At 37.4% G+C, this 25058-nt stretch overlaps 1 protein-coding gene across 1 annotated transcript in view; it reads left to right on the top strand.

Moving 5' to 3' along the window:
* The window catches only part of Dhc1 (dynein axonemal heavy chain 1), a 620756-nt gene extending 597680 nt beyond the window's left edge, over positions 1–23076 (top strand). Inside the window, exons 71-74 of the mRNA XM_090390121.1 lie at positions 1799–1955; positions 9180–9392; positions 10906–11058; positions 22690–23076. Of these exons, the coding sequence (XP_090246247.1) occupies positions 1799–1955; positions 9180–9392; positions 10906–11058; positions 22690–23076 (910 nt within the window). The remainder of the gene's footprint in view (positions 1–1798; positions 1956–9179; positions 9393–10905; positions 11059–22689) is intronic.
* Positions 23077–25058: the final 1982 nt, after the last annotated feature.

The following is a 25058-nucleotide window of genomic DNA, read 5'->3' as shown; positions in this document are numbered from 1 at the left end:
AAGGCGCCTCCGTAGCCAGGGGGGCAGGAGCAGTAGTGCGTAGCACACGCTTCTTGATTAGACCGGGGTTCGAGCCCGTCACCACCAAATACGGAGGATGCGGAAAGGTCAGGGAATGACCACCGCATATTCCTGGAGCAATATGGCCTTAGTTGCTAATGCTCCTAAAAACCAAAATAACAACAACCACGGGTCGAAGGTGGGACAAAGTTGGGCTACAGCAGGGGTCCAGCGGCTAAACAACCAGATGAACAACGGTACACGACACTACGCATATGCAATACCCACTTTAAATCTCTGTCATTTTCAGCGAACTGGTACACCCACAATGAAAACTACACGAAGACGGGGGGGGGGGAACCCCTGGTGCCGTCTGACACTAAATACACCTTACACCTTATCAAACCCTACGCGATAGTTGAGAAGACTTGAGAGTTGATGTTTGGTTAAAATACTTCTATTACTCTTGGTCATGTGTTAATTAGAAATTAAAACATAATGAATTAGGTATAACTTGAATTTGTTTATACATTAATTATGATAAATATAAAGTTCAGATAAATAAAATATGAGTTCAGCTAAAAATGAACTCTTATTTTATGTCAATATAACTCAACTAATAATTTTTGTTCCCACTAGCACTTGGATGGCAGAAAGACTGTATTCGCTGCCTTGTCGCAATTAGGTGCAAAATCTTTAAAAAATTTTTCATTGATATTAAATGGCCCCACCAAGCGCACGCTCATAAATTGGATATTATATCTGTAGAAGCCTGTGTTCGCAGGCCAATCTGCATTTTGTGCGGGCTGAAAATCCCGGAATAATTCACTTGGAAAATCTCCACTCCCTGCGCCTGAGATCGGCTAACTACAACCTCCAACCTCGGCTGAAGATGACTTTAGAAATTTCTTCAGTCGTCGAAGGAATCGTACCTGGACACTCTCCAAATGAGTGACAAATGGAGATGTATTGTGCCCACTAAGTTGCCACCGAACACGATATCTTTAGAATATACTGTATATATATACTATTGGTATTAACAATATTATTTACACAGCCTGTACTCATAGCCGTAGGTGTATTTGACAGTAAAGTGTGGGACCGATTTGTGCGTTGCGTGGGCTGAAAATCCACTTGGGGAAAAAAAATTCTACTCCCTTCTCCTGAGATTGGCGAACTACCGCTTCGAACGAAGAGAGGACTTCAAAAATTCCTCCAGTCGGCGAGAGGAATCAAACCAAAACATCTTTAGAATGCAAAAAGTATGATACCTACAAAAGCCTTGAAAATTTTGGCTAAACGTCATCTTAACAAAAAATAGCTCGCCGTAATTTCCCGACTTCAATATTTGTCTCAAGTTGAGGAAAATGATTTTGAGGTTTGACTCTTAGTTTCTCTATTTTGTTTTAAAATTTTAGATTTATAGCAAAAGGTTTCCGATTTAATATTTTATAAATATGGTAGTCAAAATAGTGCGCTGTTCTGTAGTTATTTTTTAAATATATTGGATCAGCAATTCAATAATTAAGTGAATAGAAACTTTCTACAAGATTTTGACGTTTTGGTTTCTCAAATCGTCCTAATGCTGTTTTGGCATGTGGGAAAGCCTCATAGTCAACGTGTGAGGCCTACTATTCATTTATTCTTTACATGCATATGTAAAGAATATTTATTTTTCACATAATACTTTTAAATATGTATAATAAATGTATCTGTATTAATTTTGTTATACATATTTAAAAGTATTAAATATGTATAACAAAAGTACCTGTATTAATTTTGCATTTCTCACTGGCAGTTACCAAATTAACACAGCTAAAGAAGTCTTGGATACCATTCTTCGTGTGCCTCCCAAAGATTCCCCTAGTCAAGGAGCAGAAACCAGGGAAGAAGTAGTGTGCAGGTTGGCCAACGACATGTTGAAGAAATTGCCTTCAGACTATGTGCCTCATGAAGTAAGAATAATTTTTCGCTTTCTTTTCCTTCAAGTTCATTTAAACATTATTTCTTTTTCTTTTATGTCAAGGAGCTTGTTCTACGTAATCGAAAAGCCATTTTTAGAAATGGCCTGAACTGTGTTAGTGTGAGTAAGAAATATCAAGAAGTTTGTTCCAGGTTGCTGAATACAGGAAATAGATATTTGTGAAGAAGAAGAAGAAAGGTTAGTTCAGTAAGTCTTTAGTTAACCCGTAAATGGGTCAGACTGATATACAGCTTACTGTTTTGAATGAAATAGATACTGATGTCGCCGTCTTGGGTAGCACGGTTGGTCTAATCACTGCCCTCCCCACACCAGGTGGAAAAGACCCGAGTTTGAATCCCTTCAATAACGCGAGGAGTTTTATGGGTCTTTTTTTTTTACAATATGGCTGAGTTAGTCGGTCTCAGGCGAGGATAGCATTGATTTTTTCCCCCTAAATTCGGTTTTTCGTCTGATAGATCGACCACAGAACACACTCAATTTACAGACATTATATACGGTGCAATATGGCCTAAGTTGCTGATGCGCCTAAACATTCAACAACCAACCAACCTTACTGATGTCAGTTCAGATATGTCTGTAAATATCTGTAGAAAAGGCATGCAGTAGAAACCTAATGACTGAGTAATTGCGAGTGAAACCAATATGTGTGTTACAGATAACACAGGAACAGAATATACAAAATCATGCTTTTGGAACAATCTTATGGGGGGGTGTAAATATCACAATTGCCCTCCACTTGATCCACCTCGATAGAGAGAGAAAGAGAGAGAGCATTAGCATTAGTAAAGGTACATGATGCAAGAAAGCAAGCTTATATAGCATCAGCCAAAAAAAAAAAAGAAATCTTCTAATTTCACCCATCCACTTGCTCCAAATGTTTGTCAAGTTCTGCCTTGAATCTATTTAAGATATCAACTTCTACAACGACAGATGAAAGTTTGTGCCAGCAATCAACCACACGCTGGCTAAAGGCAAACTTCCGCACATCTATCCGACAACCGTCTTTCCTCAATTTGAATTTATGCCCTCTCAGGCGATTATTCTGAGCAAGAGGAAGAATCCCATCAGCATTGAGCATGCTCAAACCATTCAAGGCTTTATACACCTCAATCAGATCACCTCGCAGGTGCCTAGTCTCCAGACACTGTAATTTTCAAAACTTAAGCCTTTCTTCATAAGAGGAACAACCCCTTGTTCCATTCACTAATCATGTTGCCCTTCTCTGTACTCGTTCGAACAGCTCTACATCCTTCTTAAAATAAAGCCTCCAGACCTGTATACAGTACTCAAGGTGTGGCCTGACCATTTCCTTATAAAAGGGGATAATCACTTCCTTATCCCTGCTATAAAAATTCCTGTATATCATTGACAAGACACCATGAGCTAATCTTGCAGACCGTCTGCACTGCTCAGAAAACTTCATATCTGCCTTCACAATTCCCCCCAGGTTCTTTTCGTTCTCTACTACTGTCAGTGCCACAGAGTTGATTATTCTGATTGCTTTCGTTTGGCTTAGACTCTCGAACATTTTACTGAAGGGTTTGGAGGAACCTCCCCTATGGAGTAATATTCCATGGCAAGGCGAATTTAAGATTTGTAGAGAGCATTAATTATGCAGAAGAAAAATAATATCAGGAGCGAAAGAGAGGACACCTCGTTTTTAATTGTTAATTATGGAATTCCTTAATAATTACTTTTTTTAATAACGTTCATTACTTTCGAACTATTAAGGCCTAGTTTTTTTGTGGTTTATTCGCAGAGTACAGTATTTGTTATATATTTGTGTCAAGGTAGATTGGAAGTTCCTGTCCAAAATGCTGAATGTTGTGGGAGGGGATATGATTTGTCATTGGGGGGATGAGACAGGTTGCGATTCTAGGAGGATTGGGGTTAATAAAGTGTTAACCTCCACTGGAAATCATAATTTAAGGAATTGATGTTGAATATTCGCAGTGCATAGTACTGCGAATATCCAATCAACAGTGCATCATTTATCAAACTGGAAAGTTGAATGTGTTACCAGATAAATTTCTTCTACTAGTTTTGAGATACTAAGCATCGATCGAAAAGTTTCAAGACAAAAGAGCGACCTTCCATTATTGTATATATAAGAAATATGAGGGAATATTGTTCATCCAAATTGAAGAAATACACTACAAACTCTCTCTCTCACTCACTCACACTCACACACACACACACACACTGTTCCAAGCACTGTAAGATTATTTAAATGTTTAGACCAAGTGCCTTGAGTATCTCTAAAACTTTTCCACCCTCACCAGTAGCACAGTGAATAGCACAGTTCTGTCTCTAAGAGTGAATAACCGGTATAACATTCAATTCGGAAGTGACTAGATTCGGATCCCGTCAAGAAAGATTTCTATTACACCGTGCAAGTTCGTCAGTCTTGGCCAAGGGTTGCACAGTTGCATAAAAAACAAAAACAAGTAAATAGACCACACGCAGTTTTCAGACACAGTATATTAACTCTCTGCAGCTTCAGTTTCTTTGGTGAAATCAAACAGCAACAACAACCAAACATAGAATTTTACATGGAATTTTTTTCCAGATATGAGTGACATTAGCCAAGAGGTTCCCAGTGAATTGACTCTGATGTAATCCATCATGGCAATAATTAATTAATCAGAAATTCGTATATTTCCAAAAGTAAATGGATACCTGCATGTTTCAAAGAATCTTTATTGATATACGAGGGGTGATCATTTAATTCGCGGCCTGGTGCAAGATTTTATGCTTACCGCACGGTCTTTCCATAACTGGCGCTAGAAGCGCTCTCCCTAATCGCTACTGAGAAGACTCTGCGTGCGCATGCCAGTACTTGTCGAGCTGGTGTTGCGTGAAGAGAGTTTTTTTTTTTTTTTTTTTATAGCTGCGTGGCACTGACGATCGTTTTGAAGCAAATATTATGTCGGACATACAGATTGAACAATGATATGCGATTCGTTATTTTGTCACACGGAGTTTAAATGCATCGGAAACAGTTAAATAGATGAATGAAGTGTATGATAATGAGTATCATGGATGGACGGTCATATTCCGGTGTGACCGAACTCTCTAGTGGGAACCACTCAATCAAGAAAATTCCAGGCCCCATACGACCAATATTGTGCAGGCAGTGATCACTGCCATAGATGCCGAGGCTCTGCCACATTCCCCTTGTTCACTGGACTTAGCCCAGTGTGATTTCTTCCTGTTTCCACTTCTGAAGAAAGCGCTTCGCGTTCGACACAACGGAAGCACTTCGCAGTCTTTCGAAAAATTACTTGCAAGATGCATTTAATGCGCGGGTACGACGGTGGTGAAAGTGTGTAAAGTTCAAGGGAGAGTATTTCGAGAAGGTGAAATCCGCAGAAGATTCAGATGATGACAATTAAGATAAGATCTTGCACCATCTGCAAATTAAATTATCACCCCTAGTATTTAATAATTTGTCGCTCCACCTCTTGGCATTCATCACACCCTGTACCTTGCAGACTCCGAACCAATTTTTGATAACAGGAAGATGGTATGGTATGTTGGCCTATTCCTCCTTCAATACAGTGGTCTGGTTGGCTACTGATTGAGGGCTTGTTGGCCCTGACCCGAAGCCTACGTTCCAGTTCATCCCAAAGATGTTCAATGGGGTTATGGCCAGCGCTCTAGAAAGGTCATTGCAACTTTTTTTTCATGCGCTTCTCCTTGAGCCAAGTCATTAGGAACAGAGTGTCAATATACTGTCTGGAATTTATTGTTCTAGGAACAGTGACTAATGATACAAGCCCAAACTTCAAGAAACAGCTCCCGACGGTGAAGGGCATCTCCGCCAAACTTTTCAGTCGGGACGAGTTCCAGTGACTAATTACGATGAGTTTTGTACCAGGCAGTCGACACTTTGCATTGTATGCTGCAGCAATTCCGCAAAATCCCCATGTTGTGTTAATATCAGTTCTGTGACCTCCTTGAACACCTAGTGGCCAGTACTCGATGAGGAATGACAGGGTCTATGGTCTACTCGAAAGTTTCCTGGTTGTAATATAACTCAATCGGATACTCTGCTTTCCATTCACAATCTCCAGAACCAATCTACAAAATACCTTTCAATTAAACCATTAGAACTAAAAATCACGGAAGCTAACATCAGTCTGCTGGCCAAGCTGATCGCCCAGCTAATTAACTCACCAGATATCAGCCAGCTCATCACCAAAGTTCTTGCCGGAGACAGTTCACGTATTTTTCAATTTTTAAGAAGAAATCTCACAACGATCTACTTGATGGAAGGGCTCTTCCTCAACTCAACACTACAACTCATAAATCACTTCAAAATTAATCCTAGATTTCCTGGGAAACCAGTACATTGGGACTTTAGTTCACTGAGCTTCTGGAGAGGAATACGCAGTTTCAAAGATGGTGCTTTCGATGTCTGTAGACTTTACTTAAACAGTAAATTCTATCGACAAGAAAGTCTCAACCCACTTATAAACAGTTTGTCCAATGAAGCGTAACGCTCATCAACAGAAAGAAATGAAACACTTAGAACCTCGAAACAACAAATAATCCAGTCAAAACCAGCTTCTTAAAACTCTAACGCCACCTTAAATAACTGTTTCGAAGATAATACAGTAACTTGTTGCCCCCCCCCCCAACTCTCAGGGCTGTGAAAAGCTCATCTGTACTTTTATAGCAATAAAATGATTATTTATTTATTTAGTAGATCACGGACGTTTCCATTTCGTGATTACGTCAGCTATCATTATAAACAGACTGATTACTAATATGGAATCCTATGAGGACATTCCGCTAAAAGTCGACCCACATTTTGTACAGTATTTCCTTGATGATGATTTCAATGATTGATGGATTACTAGAATTACTGGAATTATAGACTGGACTGAACGTTTTCCTTTAGTCAGCGAATTGTTAACCATTGGAATAAATTGCCTTCATGGGTAGTTTAGGCAGATTATTTGGGGGAATTCAAAAAAAGCCTCCACCTTATAACAATAAGAGATTGTTATAAGGTGGCTTATGCTGATGATTTGGTTTTGTGCGTGACAGGGAGAGCTAGAGCAGTCTTAGAAAGTAGAACGGAGGTTATTATTCAGGATTTGACTGATTGGGCTACATTAAACAAACTAAAAATTTCATCTACTAAAATTCTCATGATGTTATTAAAAGGAAAATTAGACTACAACAGACCACCTCGATTATTAGTAAACAGTAAATAAATTCCTCTTGTTTCCCAGGTAAAATATTTAGGGGTTATCTTAGATGATAAGTTATTGTTTTCACAACATTTGAATTATTTAAGTAGGAAAATAAAAACTTACACTGCTTCTATAGTTAGGGTTACCAGAAAAGATTGGGGATTAGGTAAACGCATTTTGTATCTATATTATAAAGCTATTTTTATTCCGATTGTGTCCTATGCTGCATCAATCTGGTACATTCGTACTGTCAATGTAAAATTTAAACAAAAACTTATCATTACAAAGAATAATGTTGTTAACTATTTTGCGTGTTTGTAAGACCGTTTCGACTAATGCTCTACAGGTGATAGCGGGGGTATTGCCTTTGGATTTAGCAGTCGTATATAGAGCTTTTTGTTATTTTATACATAAGGGATAACAAATTACATTTATGGGGATTACTAATGAAGTTTCTTCTGCAATTAGCAAACAGAAGAAAGAAATTTTGGTGAAATTAATTAAATTATTGCAGGACCGTTGGAATTCCAGTAGTACTGGTAGTGTAACTTATTTATTTATACCTAGTGTCGAATTTATTTTTAATAACAAATTGCATTGCTGGTTTTATCCAAGTATGGAATGCTCATATTTTATTACGGGGCATAGTTCCTTAAAAAGTAAGTTGCATCAATTTGGTTTAGTGGAAGATCCTTACTGTGTTTGTCGAAGGTTGGAAACATGGGATCATATCTTATATGAATGCAATTTATATGATGAATTTAGATTAGACTTATTTAATTTAGTACCTAATTTTATTAGGGGTTCTGAATTAATTTGGCTGTCTAATGAAAGGAATTTTATAGAATTTCAACGGTTTTGCAGATTGACATTTAATAAAAGGAGGAGTATACCTGTGGTTACTAATACTGACTAAAGACCTGTACCTTTTTTTCCCCCCTCTTTCTCTGGATGGATAGGTATTCTTGTCTTGGAGGGGGGGGGGAGGAGAAAACTTTTTTTTTTTTTTTTGCAGGCTTTGAGGAATGACCATGAGGCGGGATTGTTGCACTCACTAGTAAGAAGTATTCTCCTAGTTGGTGCATATGTTTTTTTTTGCTGGCTCTTGGGTGTGGGCAGCCCAGGAGCGGGACTGCTGGCACCCAGCAGTCTTGCACACTTACTGGTGGGTGCGGGATCTAGGTGCAATATGCACCGCCAGAGTTATTAGACCCAGTCTTAACTCCTCGTGCCAGGGATGGGCACCAGGTGGCAATTGCCCAATGGACTATCACCTGGTGGCAGAGTGGCCTGTTTCACTTTACAACACATTACACATACGTGTACCCACACTTACACTAACAGGCCATTATGAAAACATGGTATTATATGTTAAATTGGTGGAGATGGATGTATGTCCGGGTGCCACCCTTCGACAGTTAAATACATATATACTTGCACTTCATGGTGTCTGCGTGTAGTACAGTGGTATCGTCACCGTCCTCCCCACACCGGGTGGAAAAGGTCCGGGTTCGAATCCCGTCGATGACGTGAGGAACTTTAATGGGCTTTTATCACTCCGTGGCTGAGTTAGTTGGTCTCAGGCGTAGATAGCAAGGTTTTTCCCCCAGAATCTGGGGTTTTTCGTCCAGACAAATCGACCATAGAACACACGCAATTAACAGACATATGACACACAGCACGACAGATGAATTTAATTATTCGGGTGGCCTAAAAATAATAGTTTGTTTTTTTTTTGCACTTCATGCCCAAGATGTTGCTTGCAAATACCCTCATAGCGAATGCAGAAAACAGTATTCCATTTTGAAAAAATAATAATAATAGAGCAGATCAAGAAGGTTACAAGGTCTATACAAAGCGATGTTTATGTTCTTTCTTTTTTTTTTTTTTTAACTACCTAGGTAGCACAAATATTTAAAAATAACTAAAGGAATGCTTAAACTTTATTTATTGAATATATATATATTTTTGAAATTTCTGTTTTTTCATAGGTGAAACACCGTCTTAGAGTAATGGGACATTTGGAACCCATGAATATTTTTCTCCGTCAAGAGTTAGATCGCATTCAAAAAGTGATCGCAACAGTTCGTATCATGTTATATGATCTTAAATTAGCCATCGAAGGAACCATCATCATGAGCGAAAGCCTTCAGGATGCTCTTGACTGTATATTTGATGCTCACACTCCAAAATCATGGGTAAAGGTAAGCAAGCCAAAAATTCATAATCCTGGAATCGGTTACATTTATCCTATACCATTGCACAGCGATGTCCGTATTTTTTGGATAGCAAAATAGGTTATTTTCTGTAATTATTCCGGGATTAACCATACCCTTTATGAGTATCTCGTTCGGATGTAAGATTTTGCATTCCCTAGGCTTATAGAGAATGGTGTTTAACTAGTGAAACTAAAAATCTCACAGACTGTAGTTTCGTGTACTAAAAGACGAACTTGTTTGTACATGCCAAGTATTACAGCGAGAGTTGCGTGATTTGTCTTGACAGCTTATATGGAGGCATGCATAGTACTATATTATTACTCAGGTTAGTTGCCAGCCAGCATGAGTGCTTTACTATACTGCTTTTGCCAGATAACTAGACCTAACAAGCAGTATGAATTTTAATGTTTGAAAAAAAAAAATTATTCAAATAGCGGAGTCAAGGCCACAACTTAAGCATGGGTTTGATTCGGATTGAAGGGTTGGCAGCATAAATGGCCAATGGCTGAAAACACTGATTTACCGACCGGACAGAGGGCTAACAGCACCAAAGGGATAAAATTTGTGATTAGCTTTTAATAAAATATGAAACATTCGGAACAATCGATGAAACAATAATCGGACTGTGTTCGTATTATTGTAACTCCCGGCACTGTGTTCGTATTATTGTAACTAGGTTTTATGACTGAAGATGAAAAAAATATATATTTTTTTAAAAATGATAAAATAAAATAAATTAAAAAGTCAGTATTGTAAATGTATGCCCTTTCTTTTTTGTTTGCCTCAAATATAAACACCTGGATGATGCTTCAGAGGTATAATATAGCTAATGCTGTATCGCCTCAGAGAAATAGTAATAAGTTTGCAAGATTATCTTGTCCTTTCGTGTGTTTTTGGGAATTTAAACTTCTTAGACGATTGTCTTAATATTCACTGCAGAACAAACATTGCCTTTGCAATGAGTTGCCCAATTATTGCACTGCTTTCAAACAGATGCCTGTCTTAAATGTTAACTGACTATTTGTGTATAAAAACCCTTTAATATATAGTCAAGTCTTTTAAAAACTAATTTTTAATATCAGTTTACATAAATTTAGCATTTTACTTTGAATAAATTTCAGTTAGCTGAATATCAGATTAGCTTGTCTGTTTAATATCTAGTCGTAAATTAAAGTGCTTTGGAAGGCAGTTGCCTTTGTGCTTTCATAGCTTCATAGCGACATACTTGCTGATTGAATACAATTGGGTGTTCAATTGTTCTCAAAAGCTTGTTGCATTATTCAGTCTCCGACCAGGTAAAACAGATACTGTACTCTTTCAAGTTTCACACGACCTACGAGCTACTCTTTGGCATCACTATTTTGTTTGGGATCACATGGTAACTAAATATTTGTGGAAATTAGAGATAAAATAATATTAAAATCTGTGTAAATACAATTTTCTAATTAAAAAACTATATATTTATTTATTTACAACATTTCTTTCTGCTGCTTGCTAGATTTCTTGGGAATCCAGTACATTGGGATTTTGGTTTACTGAGCTTCTGGAGAGGAATGCGCAGTTTCAAAGATGGTGTTTCGAAGGAAGACCAAATGCCTTCTGGATGACTGGATTTTTTAACCCTCAAGGGTTCCTCACAGCTATGAGGCAGGTAGGGAAAACGCTTTTTCAGCAGTTAAAATTACTTTGCGCTAGAGTAAGCGGCAAATTTAACTGTTCTTAATATCTTTCCTTCGGGCACTTTCCTAAGGTTTGTATTAAAATGAAATCCATTGTCCGTGCTCTAGTTTTCACTGCAATAATCCAATGGATAATGCATTGTCTTAATACTCACAGCATTTCGTCAATGCATTACCTATAATATTGTCGACATCTGTAAATTCTCTAATCGCGAGTTTTATAAGATTATATAAGAAAGAAAAAACAGTTAATACTTTTCGCATCACTGTTTAGATAAAAGCAATAAAATCGGTTACTGAAGCCACCCAATTGTTTGAGTTTATTATTTAAACAAAAGTAATGGTGTTTTATGTGATAAGAGAATTGTCAGAACGAAATTGCTGTCAGGAAATATATAAATGTAGCTTTTATTACTTGAAAACTAAAATAATAGGGAATGAAAGGCAGGCAAGGAATAAAATAGTCATAAAGTTGTAGACCTATTTAGTCTTCCACAATAAAACATTGAAATAAATCAAGTAATGTTGGCCGTTCCAAAGAAAAAGGCCTAATTATGAATTGCTTCCATGTTCGTACAGAAATAGTTGTTTTGTTTTGCATCTGGAATTGTCTTCTTAAAGAAGGAAGATTTACTTTGCAAAAAAGCAGGGCATGAAAATACTGAGGATAAGCTCGTAAAGTAATAGAAAGGATTTAAAGAGCAAAAAAAGTCTACAATTTTACGTCAGAAGGAGCCAAGATAATATCTATGAACTACATACCTGCGTGAGCCCATTATCCCTCCATTGCCCTATTACATTACACGTGTGGCGACCTGTCGCTTATTAACGTTAAGTGTTCTTGTAGATTGTAGACCCGTCTCCCAGCTGTGGCTTACGCGTTTTTAAACTAATGATGGTAATGGCCACTTTGTCTACCCATTCTTAATGGATAAGTGAATAGATGAGGGAGATGGATGCTGTGGAGTAGAGCTTTAATTACACTACTTCCTTATGTTTCATTAGCGAAGCAACAGGTTAACTTATCCTTCTACACCTTATCTTCATGAACCATTTCCGTGAAAGCACCTCGCATTCATTCTGATTTTACGGAGCTTCCTTCTCTTAAGTGAATATCTTTTATCTTCGTTACTGATACTAGCACTTAAATGACTGCCACGTAATGGTAGTAATACTTCTCTTGGCAATAAACTATAAATTAATATATAAAGTTAGTCTTTAACTCTGCCTTGCTAATCTTATTCTGCCTTGTTAGCCAACTTGTTTTCTCTTTCTTTAAATTTTCTCAAATTTCTGTACCATACTAAATATTATTTATAAAAATTAAATTAGTTTCCCTTAATTATGCAATTTTTTTTTTAAATTCCGGTCAGTCTTCGCTTTTTTTTATTTCTGAATGTTTACGACGTGAACCATGATCGGTTTCATTTGTATTTAAAATAGTATGCAAAGTGATGATGATATTCAAAGTCTAGATCCTTAAAGTAGATATAGAACGCACTTTCCATTCTTCCTTGTTGGGATGCCTTCTCCATTAGCCCTCGTGGGTAGCACAGTTGGTAGGATCGCCATCCTCCCAACACCGGGTGGAGTTCGAATCCCGTCGGTGACGAGAGGAATTTTTACGGTTTTTTTTTTTTTTTTTTTCACGACGTGGCTGAGTTAGTCGGTCTCGGGCGAGGGTAGAATGATTTTTCCTCCCGGAAACTGGGGTTTTTCGTCCAGCAAAACAGAAAATCGACCTCAGAACACACTCAATTTACAGAAATATACACGGAGCAACATGGCCTTAGTTGCTGATGCTCGAAAACCCAATAACAACAACTTGGCCATTGCACTTCACCGTTTTTCCTTCGCTATATACGAGGTTTTACAATAATTCTTTAAAAAATTCACTAATCTTTAGTGGCTGTGATTACCTTCCATACTGTACATTCTTTGTACATTCTGTTGAGTGTACAAAGGAGAGTACACCCAACAGAATATCTTCAGTTGATTCAAAAAGGGATTCTTCGAGCAATTTCTTCAGTTGGGAAAACGAAGAGTCGGAAAATGCAATGCAAAATTCTTGTGAAAGAGCCATACATTTTGGATTAATGCAACGACCCGTAGTGCTCCCCAAAATGTGAAGTGGATGATTTAAAGCAGGATTCCATAAATTTTCCACGATTTTGTTTGTGCGTGTGTGTGTGTGTATAGACATTTTAAGATGTTATTCGCCTAAGCAGTTCAGATAGTTTCACCATCAGAATCGTAACATAAACAATATACAGATTGTTTATTCCCTTTAAGAAAACGTAAAGAAGGGCTTTTACGCTAGATAAACTGATGCTTTTTCTATAGTACCGGTAGTTGAGATTTATAATTATAATACAAAATTCAGTATGATTTATTATAATTTTTTATCCATCAAATCAATTAAAAATACTAAATAGAAACGAAAGGAAACTCAATAGATCAGAACTGTTGGCACACTCTTTTTTAAGCTGCTTTCTATTTCGTATGTAATTAATTTTCATGTAACCTTTGCTGGAAAGCATAACATAAGAATGATTATTCTGACGGTCTCTTGACTAACAATATGCTGAGGACCAAGTATTTATTTTTATATATATATAATTTATCTGTACTTATAGAGTAAATAGAGGTAATCTGGTCTACATATTCCTGGATGTAGCAGCATTACTCCCTTCCCAAGAAGATCACAAAACCGACGTAATTTTTCCATAAAAAAAAGGCTAAAACCTAAGAAATAATTGATTCGTATGAAGTCCTTTCGTTCTTAGCATTTCAGAAATTAATTTAGAAAGTGAAATAACCTGATTTATTTATTATTTATTACACCTTAAACGGATTTCAGATTGAAATCTCTAATTACACGTTCAAGTTCAGTATCGCAGGGAAATTTAAATCCAGATAAATAGAAGATCTTATTTAAGCGAAACACCGGCAGTAATTAAGATCAATGCATTAATCGTATATTTAGAATGTTTGGTGAAGCTATAGAACTGTTCATAATTGCTGTCTAATAATTGCATTTGAATAGTTTGCGAACTTATACGTAATTAATTCTCACCATAAACCTTACAAAACTTTATAATTATAATAGATATGTTGAATGATCAAAACAATTCAATATATCTATGCTATGATTATTAAGCAGGTGAAGTTTTAGATGAATGTTTCTTTGCCTAAATTCGTTTTAGGATTCAGTAACTAAGGCAGTTTCGAACTGAACGAAGAAGAAGAAGAAGAAGAAGAGAGTGGCACTTCTCAATTATTTTCTTTTTGTTCTTGTGTTGTCAGTTCAGTCGGGAGACCCGGACTGAACTGAGGACACAAGAACAGAACGCAGCATTACGTAATTCATACTGTGCAAAATTGGTACTACTTTCGATGCATAGATATTTTTACAAAACTCTTCTTAATTGGGCACATTGTTCTTTATCAAATACATCCTCATACTGCACACAATGGTAAAATAGTTATTAAACAGTTTAATTTGGACACACAGGCGAAATTACTGGGGTGCGTCCTCTTTTCAGGGGACCAAATTCTGGATGGAGTAAAAAATCAAGTTAAGCTTAAAATGAAAACAAGAAAAAAAATTAAATAAATGAATATTTTTGTGAAGTTATTTTTTAATTTGCGATGTGGAATCAAGGTGACCCACTCCGCATTTTGATCAGAAATAATTTGGCTACTCAGCAAAATATTTCAGTGTTACTCAGCTTAACAAAACCTCAGCCTGCAGGGGTTTGGAGGAATCGATTTCATAGTTCGCTTCGGGCTCAAGTTTCTGGCAGCTGGCCTTAGGATCACCCGTGCTTCTTTGTCTTGCGAATCATGTGTAATACAGTACAATTTTCGATGTTCTGGGTTCCGGCGAAAAACGGTACAAATTCCTGAAAATGAAAACATAAAATTGATTTTTCACTTTAATTCCTTTAATACTGAAAATAATCAGAGCTTAAAAACATTATGAGGAATACACGTACAAATATTTTCATAGTTCAGAAAAAAACACTAGTTAAGAAACACGGGATATCGAAAACGCTAAAATAGATCATCATCCATCTTCAATCCACTGCAGGATGAAGGCCTTTCCAGAAACTTTCCAATTCCTTCTGTTTTGTGCAATGGATATCCATTTACTACCCACGAACTCGTGAATTTCATCGGTCCACCTCCGTCGTTGTCTTCCAGGTTTTCTTCTAGCTTCTCTTGGGTACCATTCTGTTATTTTCTTAGTCCATCTGTCACAATGTCTTCGAGCTATGTGTCCTGCCCAAGACCATTTTAGTTCTTTAGTTTTGATAAGAATGTCCTTTACTTGAGTTTGCTGCCTAATCCATGTGTTTCTCTTCTTATCTAACAGTCTGATTCCTAATATAATTCGTTCCATTCTTCGCTGTGTAGTTTTCAGCTTCTCTTCCATTCTTTTGGTGAATGCCCAAGTTTCGTTTCCATAAGTCATGGTGGGAAGTATACATTGGTTCATTATTTTACGTTTCAGATAAATTGGGATATTGCTCCTTAGCATGTGACTAGATACATCCATCCAAAATTTATTCTTCTCTTGACTTCCAGCCATTTATCATTATTACATATAATGACTTGTCCCGGATAAGTACAGTATATGAATACACCTTTTCAATCACTGTTCCTTCATTGAGTATATCCCTTTCTGTGGCATACTTGTTCATCATTACTTTTGTTTTAGCCATATTCATCTTTAGTCCGAAATCCTTACTAACTCTGCATAACTGATTAAAATTTTCCACTAATTCTTTGGGATCATTGGCTTGTGATCACAATGTCATCTGAAAATCGTAAATGGTTTAGGTACTCTCCATTCACATTGACTCCTTCCTGCGACCAGTCTAACCTTCTGAAAGCTTCCTCAAGGGCAGTAGTAAAAACTTCGAAGATATTGTGTCTCCTTGTCAAACTCCTTTCTCAATTTGAAATTTGCTACTATCTTTGTCTAGTCTAATAAAGGAGGTAGCGTTCTCATACATTTGCTTCAAAATCATAATATATGGGGGATCTATGCCTTGTCTTTCCAGTGCCCGAAACATTGCCTTATGCTGTATGGAGTCAAATGCCTTTTCATAATCCACAAATGCCAAGCATAATGGTGTTTTATATTCATTTGCTTTCTCCATTAGCTGTGATATTACATGAAGGTGGTCTGTAGTTGAGAATCTTGTCCTAAAGCCAGCTTGCCTTTTGGTTGATTCTCATCAAGTATTCCTTCTAATCTGTTAGTAATGACCCTTGTGAACAAAATTGATGCAGACTGTAATTAAAATAACTTTTGTTTATAGTTCGGGACGACTACATAAGGTCAGAGGAGTTCACAAAGATGGAGAGAATACAAGAAAGCTATATCGTATTTAGTAGTCACACGAGTTTGAACCACGGTCACCCAAAGCGCGTTCACATCTTTGACCACTATGGAGACCTAGAATCAGCGAAGGGAGAGACGCTGTACACTTAATTATATGAAATTAGAAGGTATAATTTGCCCTTTTAAGAGTTTTGCTGCCAGCAAGATTCCAACATACGCAGTTAATGTAATGGGCTTCTCGTTCAAAGCAGAACACACTTTATCTTCACGGTGGAATAGGACCAGGGTATGTCTGCCAGGGGCAAAAGTTGATGACGTTGTAGAGCATATATAATCTTTTAAGGGCACAAAAGGTGATATCGTTGTACATGTTTGCACTAATGACATTAAGTGTAGGAGATCTGCGGATTTACTAAGCAAGCACAGGTAAATGCTGAAAGACAGTCGCGAGTTAGGGTTAAATTTGAAAGTGTCTGCAATCCTGCCCAGACACGATAGGAGGGAGTATATGATGAGAGTCTTGTCAATCAATTCGGCCCTAGAGAGATTGTGCAGGGCTCATGGGGTAGAATATTTCTCAGCGCGGTCTGTGCTTGTTAACAGGAGAGATTGCTTTTACAGGGATGGGATACACTTAAATAGAAGGAGTGCAAGAATATTTGCTGATGCTAACGAGACCGTGTTAGGTGGGTCGGAAAACGGCTAGCTTGGGGAGGATTCACAGACTAATAGATTAACAGTAGCCGCAGGTAGAGGTGGAAATGATTCTTGCACTGCTTCTATTGAAATGAGCAGCAGCCCGGAAAGCCAGTTGCTGGGGATTTCAGGAACTGCTGGGGGGTCATGAAACAAGTAAATACACGGGCTATGTTAGAGTAACTAACATAGCCCGTGTATAACTAAGAGTAAGAACAGGTCCATGTATACTTGCATGTACACCAGTGCTAGAAGTATAGTAAATAAATTTGGTGAATTGAAATGCTAGTTAAGACATTCAAGGCGGGTATTGTTGGGATATCAGAGACGTTGTGCCACTAAGATATAAGGGATGCAGAAATAGAATTTGGGGAGTACAATGTGTACAGAAAGGATAGACATGATAGGAAGGGAGGAGGGGTTATGTTGTTGGTTAAGAAACACATAAAATCTAAGGAAGTGCATCCAGTTGGCATAGATGGACAGTGCAATGTTGAGTCAGTTTAGTGTGACATATGCACTGGGAAAGCAAAAATGAGTACAGTTATACAGAGAAATAGAGTGCGCTATTAAATCAGAATATCTTATACAGCTAGGCCTCGCATAACGTGAGTTCGACTAACGCTATTTTAAAAATGATGCCAATTTTTACTTTACACCATGCAAATTTCCAGTTAACGCGATCTTTTTTTTTTTTTTTAATGCGATAGTTGAAAAAGATTTGAATCGCTCGTTAAACTTACCGCGAGTCGTACGGTCAATAAACAAACGTTTGCCTGCTGCCCCCCTCGGTGTGTTCCATCAACCATCGGAAGAAGACGTGTTTGTCTCCTGCTAATAAAGTCAATGCAGACTTGCATTTAAAAATTCGAATTTTGAAATGAGCCAGATGAAAATGTTACCGCGAAGGAGATAACGGTAAAAGAATTAGATGAAATCTTTCGTATCGCATAGAACCTCAAACAAAAGGTTTGAAGTTCTCTGCGATATTTATTTCACCAGGGCCCAGAGAAGATTGTTGTCGGCTATCGGAAATTGATTGATGAAAAGAGAAAGTCAACACTGTTAAAATATTTCCGCAACAGTAATTTCTTCATTGTGTATTTTATGTCAGAGGATCCCAAAGTTTCTCGGTTCACGGCGCCTTTAATATCTCAGTAATTTTTTCAAGGCGCACCCAGACCAAAAGAAATACCTAACAGTTTCGTTTAGTAGTTAGGTCCAAACAATTTAATAAGAAATGCTGAAACTGCGAACTACCTCGAGCTAGTAGTTTGCGCGGTGTCCGACAGATGTCGAGTATCGCTGTGTTTCCCTCGAAAATTTAAAATATTCCGCGGCGCACAGTTTAAGAACCGCTGTTTTATGCAATAAACATTTAATTCCATAATTATTTTCATTATCTTTTACATTATATACAGTTAAAAAGTTATTTAAAAGGTATTTTTAAAATTCTTTATGGACATTCCAGAAGGTCAAGGACCAATTATAATTTTTCCTATTGGTTATGATATTCGATTAACGCGTTTCGTTTTGCGCGATGCGCTCGCGGGACGAATTAATCGCGTTAATCGAGGCCCGCCTGTAATGGTGGATTTTAACTTCCCAGATATAGACTGACTGGAACTTGTGGGTTGGTCACTCGCACACTAGCAAGGCTTTTGTGGATTTATTGGATGATTGTATTCTACAGCAGCATGTTAGACAGGCAACAAGAGGGAGTAACACTCTTGATCTGATTATCAGCAGTGATTATTCATGCATTAAGAATTTACAGATAAAGGAACCACTAGATGGCAGTAATCACAGTGTACTGATGTGGGATTTACTTAAAGATGTAACTACCGTCAGGATAAAGGGAAGGGTTTTTGCTTTCGTAAAGGGGACTACAGTGGTCTCAGAGATTTTTTAGGTTCTATACAGTGGTACCAACTGATGATGTTGTTGTTGTTGTTGTGGTTTTTAGGAGCATTAGCAACTAAGGCCATATTGCTCCGGACTGATGATGTTACCAACAGCAAATTCTCAATGGGAAGCATTCAAGGAAGTAATTTTGGAATCTACTAAGCTTATTGTTCCAACTAAGAAATACTGCTCTAGTTTTAGTCCCAAATGGATGGCAGGTGAACTAATGAAACTCGTGGCAGAGAAGAAAAATGCATAGGATGCACATAAATTGTCAGGCGACACAGAAGCCTATGGTAGATACAAGCTAGTCTGTAATCAAGTCACAAAGGAGGTTAGGCAAGCGAAGGCAGGTTATTAAAAATCTTTGGCACAGGATGCCAAGAAAAACAGCAAAGACTTCTTTACTTATATAATTTTTAAAAGGAAGGGGATGAATCAGATTGGTCCACTTGATATCAAGGGTTCGACTGTAGATGATCATTCTCTGATAGCTGCTGAACTAAATGAGTATTTTGCATCTACATTCACACGTGAGGAGTTATTCAAGGCGGAGAGGGCCAGATGTTTATCAAACCTCTAACAGGGAGTTAAATGATTTTGTAATAACTGAGAGTAAAGTGTAGGAGAAATTGTTGACGTTAAACATAAGAAAGGCACCTGAGGTAGATGGGATCTATCCAGTTATATTAAAGGAGCTGGCAAATGAAGTAAGCAAACCCTTAGCCATAATTATGAGAGCATACTTGAACTCGGGGGAAGTCCCCACGGATTGTAGATGTGCAAATGTATCTCCAATTCACAAAGGGTAGGGGGATCAAAAGGTGACGCGAGTAATTACAGACCTGTTAGTTTGATTTCTGTTCCTGAGAAAATAATAGAGTCACTGGTTAAAGAAGCATTGCAGGATCATCTAGACAAGACAGCAGTAATAATTAATTCAGACACAGTATGGGTTTGCCAAGGGGAATTCTTTTCTGACGACCAATTTGATTGGGCTTTATGATGTGGTCACAAAGGAACTGGATGCACAAAATAATATTGATTTCATATACTTGGATTTCAGGAAAGCTTTTGATACTCTTGCACATGGAAGACTACTGTACAAATTAGTACCAGTACCCGTCACGGAGTGGAATCCCCCATCTGGGAAAAATAATATAACAACAACATTAAAAAAATAATAAATAAATAATAATAATAATATTATTATTATTATTAAATGCGCCTAATAGCCATGAGGAAGTAATACGTATATGGGAAAAAAATCCAGCTTTTGTCAATTCAAACTGTACGTTACGTACTTAGATCTATAAGTTCTTACATTTATATTTCCATATAGGGAGGGCCGCTATAGCGGAATAGCCAAACGCGAGGGTACAGTAGTACACACGTTTGAGTTTATCTTGATTCTAGTTCATTTGACTGTTAAATACGGTACTGTTCTTGTATTCATTTTAAAAGAAGTAAAAAAAGTTTTTTACTTCTTTTAAAATGAATACAAGAAGCCTGTACAATTGATCTCCTTTTTCAGATGCCTGACATTGTCGTGCTGAGAAGCGAAATTTTCGTTTCTTCTCGGCCTCATTCTTGCCTTTCATGTTCTCAGGTTCTTCAGTGTTTGCAGATATGCAAACCACCGGGTGTCCGACTGAAATGATTAATTTCACAATCGAACTTAAGTGTGGATAAAATCCACCAAGATAACCGCACATCGCTTCAGTTCAGTCGATTGCGACATGGACTCACAAAATGAAAACAAAATGCCAACCCAAAACAACATATGCGATATCTACAAGGCCGCCGTAGCCTAGTGGTCAGGCGCGCGGGTGCATAAGTACACGCGGTTCAAGCCCGTGACTACTGAGTACGGTGCTGTTTCTTGTTATCTGTCTATCTTGTGAACTCCTCTGACAGTTTGGTCGTCCCGGAGTATAAACAGATTATTTATTTATTCTGGTTATGTAATGCAATTCTCCGACTATCATCTGTACAATACTCCAAAGCGCACGTAGCTACAGCTGTGGCACTGCCAAACAGCATAATTCTCAGTCTCTTCCCATAGAATGCAGTATATATATATATATATATAGTGCTGAAGTGTTTGCCATGTCTCGCACTAGATCACATTGACAAAACTTCCCTTGCAAAAAGTATTTTTACAAGCTCAAAGTGCAAATATGCCTTACAGCTAGAAGATCATCTTACCCATCCATATCTAAGAGAAATTCTTTCTTGTTTATCTCACCTCACCTCACCTCACCTCAGGACTAAACAACAGAGAGTCAGATTCGCTTGGATTCCCGAAAATTCTGGAATACTGGGCAGTGAACGTGCTGATCAAGCTAAAAAACATCCGTCAAATGTAATCTCTCTCATGTATTCAAGTTCCATGGCACTCGAAAAGCCTCCGAAAACATATGGACACAAAGGTGGCAATCTCAAACAAGCAGCAAATTATACTAGATTAAACAGCAGCCGAAATGCTGGAAATCAAGTTTTTTATCAAACAAGACTCGAAGATGTTATTCTGGCCCGGCTTCGTATCGACCACACACACATTTAACGCAATCTTACCTCGTACGTTTTCAAATTTCAAATTATTTTATTAGAGTAACCCAGAACTGCTTCTTTTACAGATTTTCTGGACGAAAAAACTCCAGTTTCTGGGAGGAAAAACTTTGCTATCTACGCCTGAGACAAACTAAATCAACCACGGAGTGAAAAAAGCCCATTAAAGTTCATCGACGGGATTCGAACCCGGGCCTTTTCCACCCGGTGCGGAAAGGATGGTGACGATACCACTGTGCTACCGCACAGACTCTTACCTCGTACTGAAAGACAATCCTCCTCAGTGTCTTTCCCAACTCACAGTAAAGCACGTAATCCTAGAATGCCTACGTTAATAGCCTGCCAATCAGCTTTCAAAATACATATACATGAAAAATTAACTCTTCAACTTATTCTGAGAGACCAATCAGACGTAAATGAACTCTTTACCTTCCTCAATTTAATAAATTTTACCAATCGCATCTAATACAATAACATCAGTAATAATAATCGGTAATAGCAAAACTTGAAAAGGTTCAATATAGCTGAAGCAGCTTTTGCGCCATAAAACCACCAACAACAACAACACATCAATACGCAGTATTGATATTCATGGAAGTTTCAGCACCTCAAAACAAATACTTGGTAGTAATGTTTAAATTTTCATCTGAGAATGTACTGTTTTCAAAATATATCTGTCGGATAAAAGTACCGTTTGGAAATTTATATGAGCAATGATCTAAAAATTAAACTGACCTTAAGAAGCTAGGCCTTAAAACTCACTTCTGTTACCGCCATCTGCCCAGCGAAATTGAAAATGAAAGTTAAGCTTTTGAAATTTTTGAAAAAAATTATAAATCAGTTTAAATAAAGAACTCTAATATAGGATTATAAATTGTACTCATTTTATCATCATCATCATTATTCTTGTTTATTTATTCATACAAGTAAATTTGATTTTTCATTAATGTTTTAATTCAGTACTGTCATTGGATTACAAGATTAATGAAAGTATCATTATAAAATAACTTAGACGATTTTCTCATTAACGTTTATGTGCTGCTTGTTCTATTTACTAAGGGTTCAGTTTCTTTACTAGGAAATCACTCGTGCTCATCGGGGATGGTCACTGGACACAGCTGCTCAACACAACGAAGTCACACGCTTTTTGTTAGAGGATGTCACTGAGCCACCATCAGAGGGCGTGTATGTCTACGGTTTATATCTAGAGGGAGCTTCATGGGATATGAAGGCTGACAGATTAATAGAGTCCACACCAAAAGTCCTCTACGAAGAGCTTCCCGTCATACACATCTTTGCTGTCAGCAGTACAGCAGGGAAAGATTATAAAACTTACGAATGCCCCATATATAAAAAACCAAGACGTACGGATAAGACCTATGTTTCTTCCCTTGATCTGAGAACTCATCAAAATCCTAACTACTGGGCACTGAGAAGCGTTGCTTTTCTCTGTGACATAAAGTAGAGAAAAAAAAATGGTAATAATATTAGGGTAATAAATGAAACGCGACCTGCTAATTGGGATGCATATCACATTGGTACACGAAGGAGCGATTTTGGTCGGACGTCTCTCCATTCCCTGAAAATAGTGCATAAAGTCTTCAGATAATTTAGCATAATAAAGCGATGTACCAGTTAATTTAAATTGTCCCTAAAGTATGACAGATTGTCATATTTCAGGCAGTACAGTTGTACGTTTCTGTTGTTCTACCTGCTGTTATCAAAAGATGATACTGGAATGACTTTAATTTGGTTAGTATCGATCCTCGTGAAACTAGAAATTGTTCATTCTAGACGTCAATGATCCAGTTAGAAGGAAAAAAAAAAAAAAAACTTCCTTTCCTTTATTGACTCAACGCTAATGAGTGTGAACTGAAAAAGAAATGAAATTTTAATGTATAATATGAAATAGAAAGGGTTCATACTGCGAATTCGGCTATCTCAGTGGCAATTCCCTAAACCTGTTAACGGCGAAAGAGCCATCGATAATTTGATGAATTTGGCATTTGTCATTATTTAGATCAGTGATTCTCAGCCTATTTGGTTCTCCTAGCTGGTCAGATACTTGTATGAAAGAGGTGAAGTGCGATAGAGATCACCGAATAAAGGAAAATTCTACTCTTAAATTTTTTGCAAAACACATTTTTCAATGTAATTGCGAAATTTGAACAGTAAACGGTTTGATGGGGTATGCAAACCTTGTGCCGTTTGTTACCCAGGGCACAAGGAAGGAAGCGTCTTGGTTCTATCCAATAATCCCCCTTTTCGCCCACATTTAGTGGGTACTAAGTTGTCCTAAGACGTAAAATAACGAACCAATTGAATTGATATGTCCATATATCTTTACTGCGCCGACTTCAGAAGTGCCAAATCTGACTGGCGTACTGGCGAAAGGCGCCCATTCCCCAAATGGACCATGGCCCGGTTGCGGTTCTAAATGGTACCCTGACATATCGGCTCTCCGACCTACTTTGTAGATCATTCGCTGTTAATGTCGGACCTATTGCCAATGATCTGCGATCACATTTGACAATAGTCTGGCCAATTTGTGCAGGTGATCAAGCACCTGCAAAAAGACAATCAGTTGTAGTCCATGACTAAAAATGCGGGTTCATATTTGTTTTATTTATATTTTTACAGTTTTTATGGGAAGATTTTTATCCTTATCACAAATATGTAATTACTTAATAGTAGAAATTACTATTAAGTAATTCGAAACTGATTTTCATTTTTTTTCTTGCAAATCAGCGTGACAACGAAGCTTTAAATATCATGCAGTTTTATCGTGAGGCCGGTGAAAAAGTTTGATCATCTATAGTAACTGATGACTGTTTTCTTTCCTTAGATTATAGTATTTACATTGATTATTTAGTTCTGTGGTCATAGTATTCACATCCATCCAAGGGACTACAGTTTCCATCCGGATTGAACAAGCCAATTAGATTTTAGATGGTTTCTGGAGTACATTTTCATAATGGGCTCCAGAAACCAACTTCATCTTTCAGTTTTGTATGTCTGATGTTACTAAACGTTCACATGCCTACCATATATGAAGAGTATTGATGTGATCACATCACAAGGAACGAAATGTATGCAATTAGTGCATTAAGTTCTTTTGTTGTGGATAGCTTAGGTTTTGATGAACTTGTCTATTGATTGTTGATCTTGTCTATTCACTGGGTTTTCGATTCTCTCTGCTCTACTTAGAATACCCCGGAAATACGTCTTAATGATATTCATATTTCTTGAAAGAGAAGTAATAGAATAATGTTGTTATCAGGAAAAGGGGAAAAATTGCGTTATATCATACATGCTGTATAGGTTTAATAATAAGTCTGAACAATATACCTTTTATCTATTAAAAAAAAGAAGAAAGAAATAAAATCTCGTTATACACTGCTCGACAGAATCAATAGAACACGTAGAAAACGTAGTGTAACTCGTGTA

This window comes from Mastigoproctus giganteus, chromosome 2 (assembly GCF_048544385.1).
Source record: "Mastigoproctus giganteus isolate SK-2022 chromosome 2, ASM4854438v1, whole genome shotgun sequence".
Classification (NCBI taxonomy): Eukaryota; Metazoa; Arthropoda; class Arachnida; order Uropygi; family Thelyphonidae; genus Mastigoproctus; species Mastigoproctus giganteus.
This window is presented reverse-complemented; position numbering and strand designations above follow the sequence as displayed.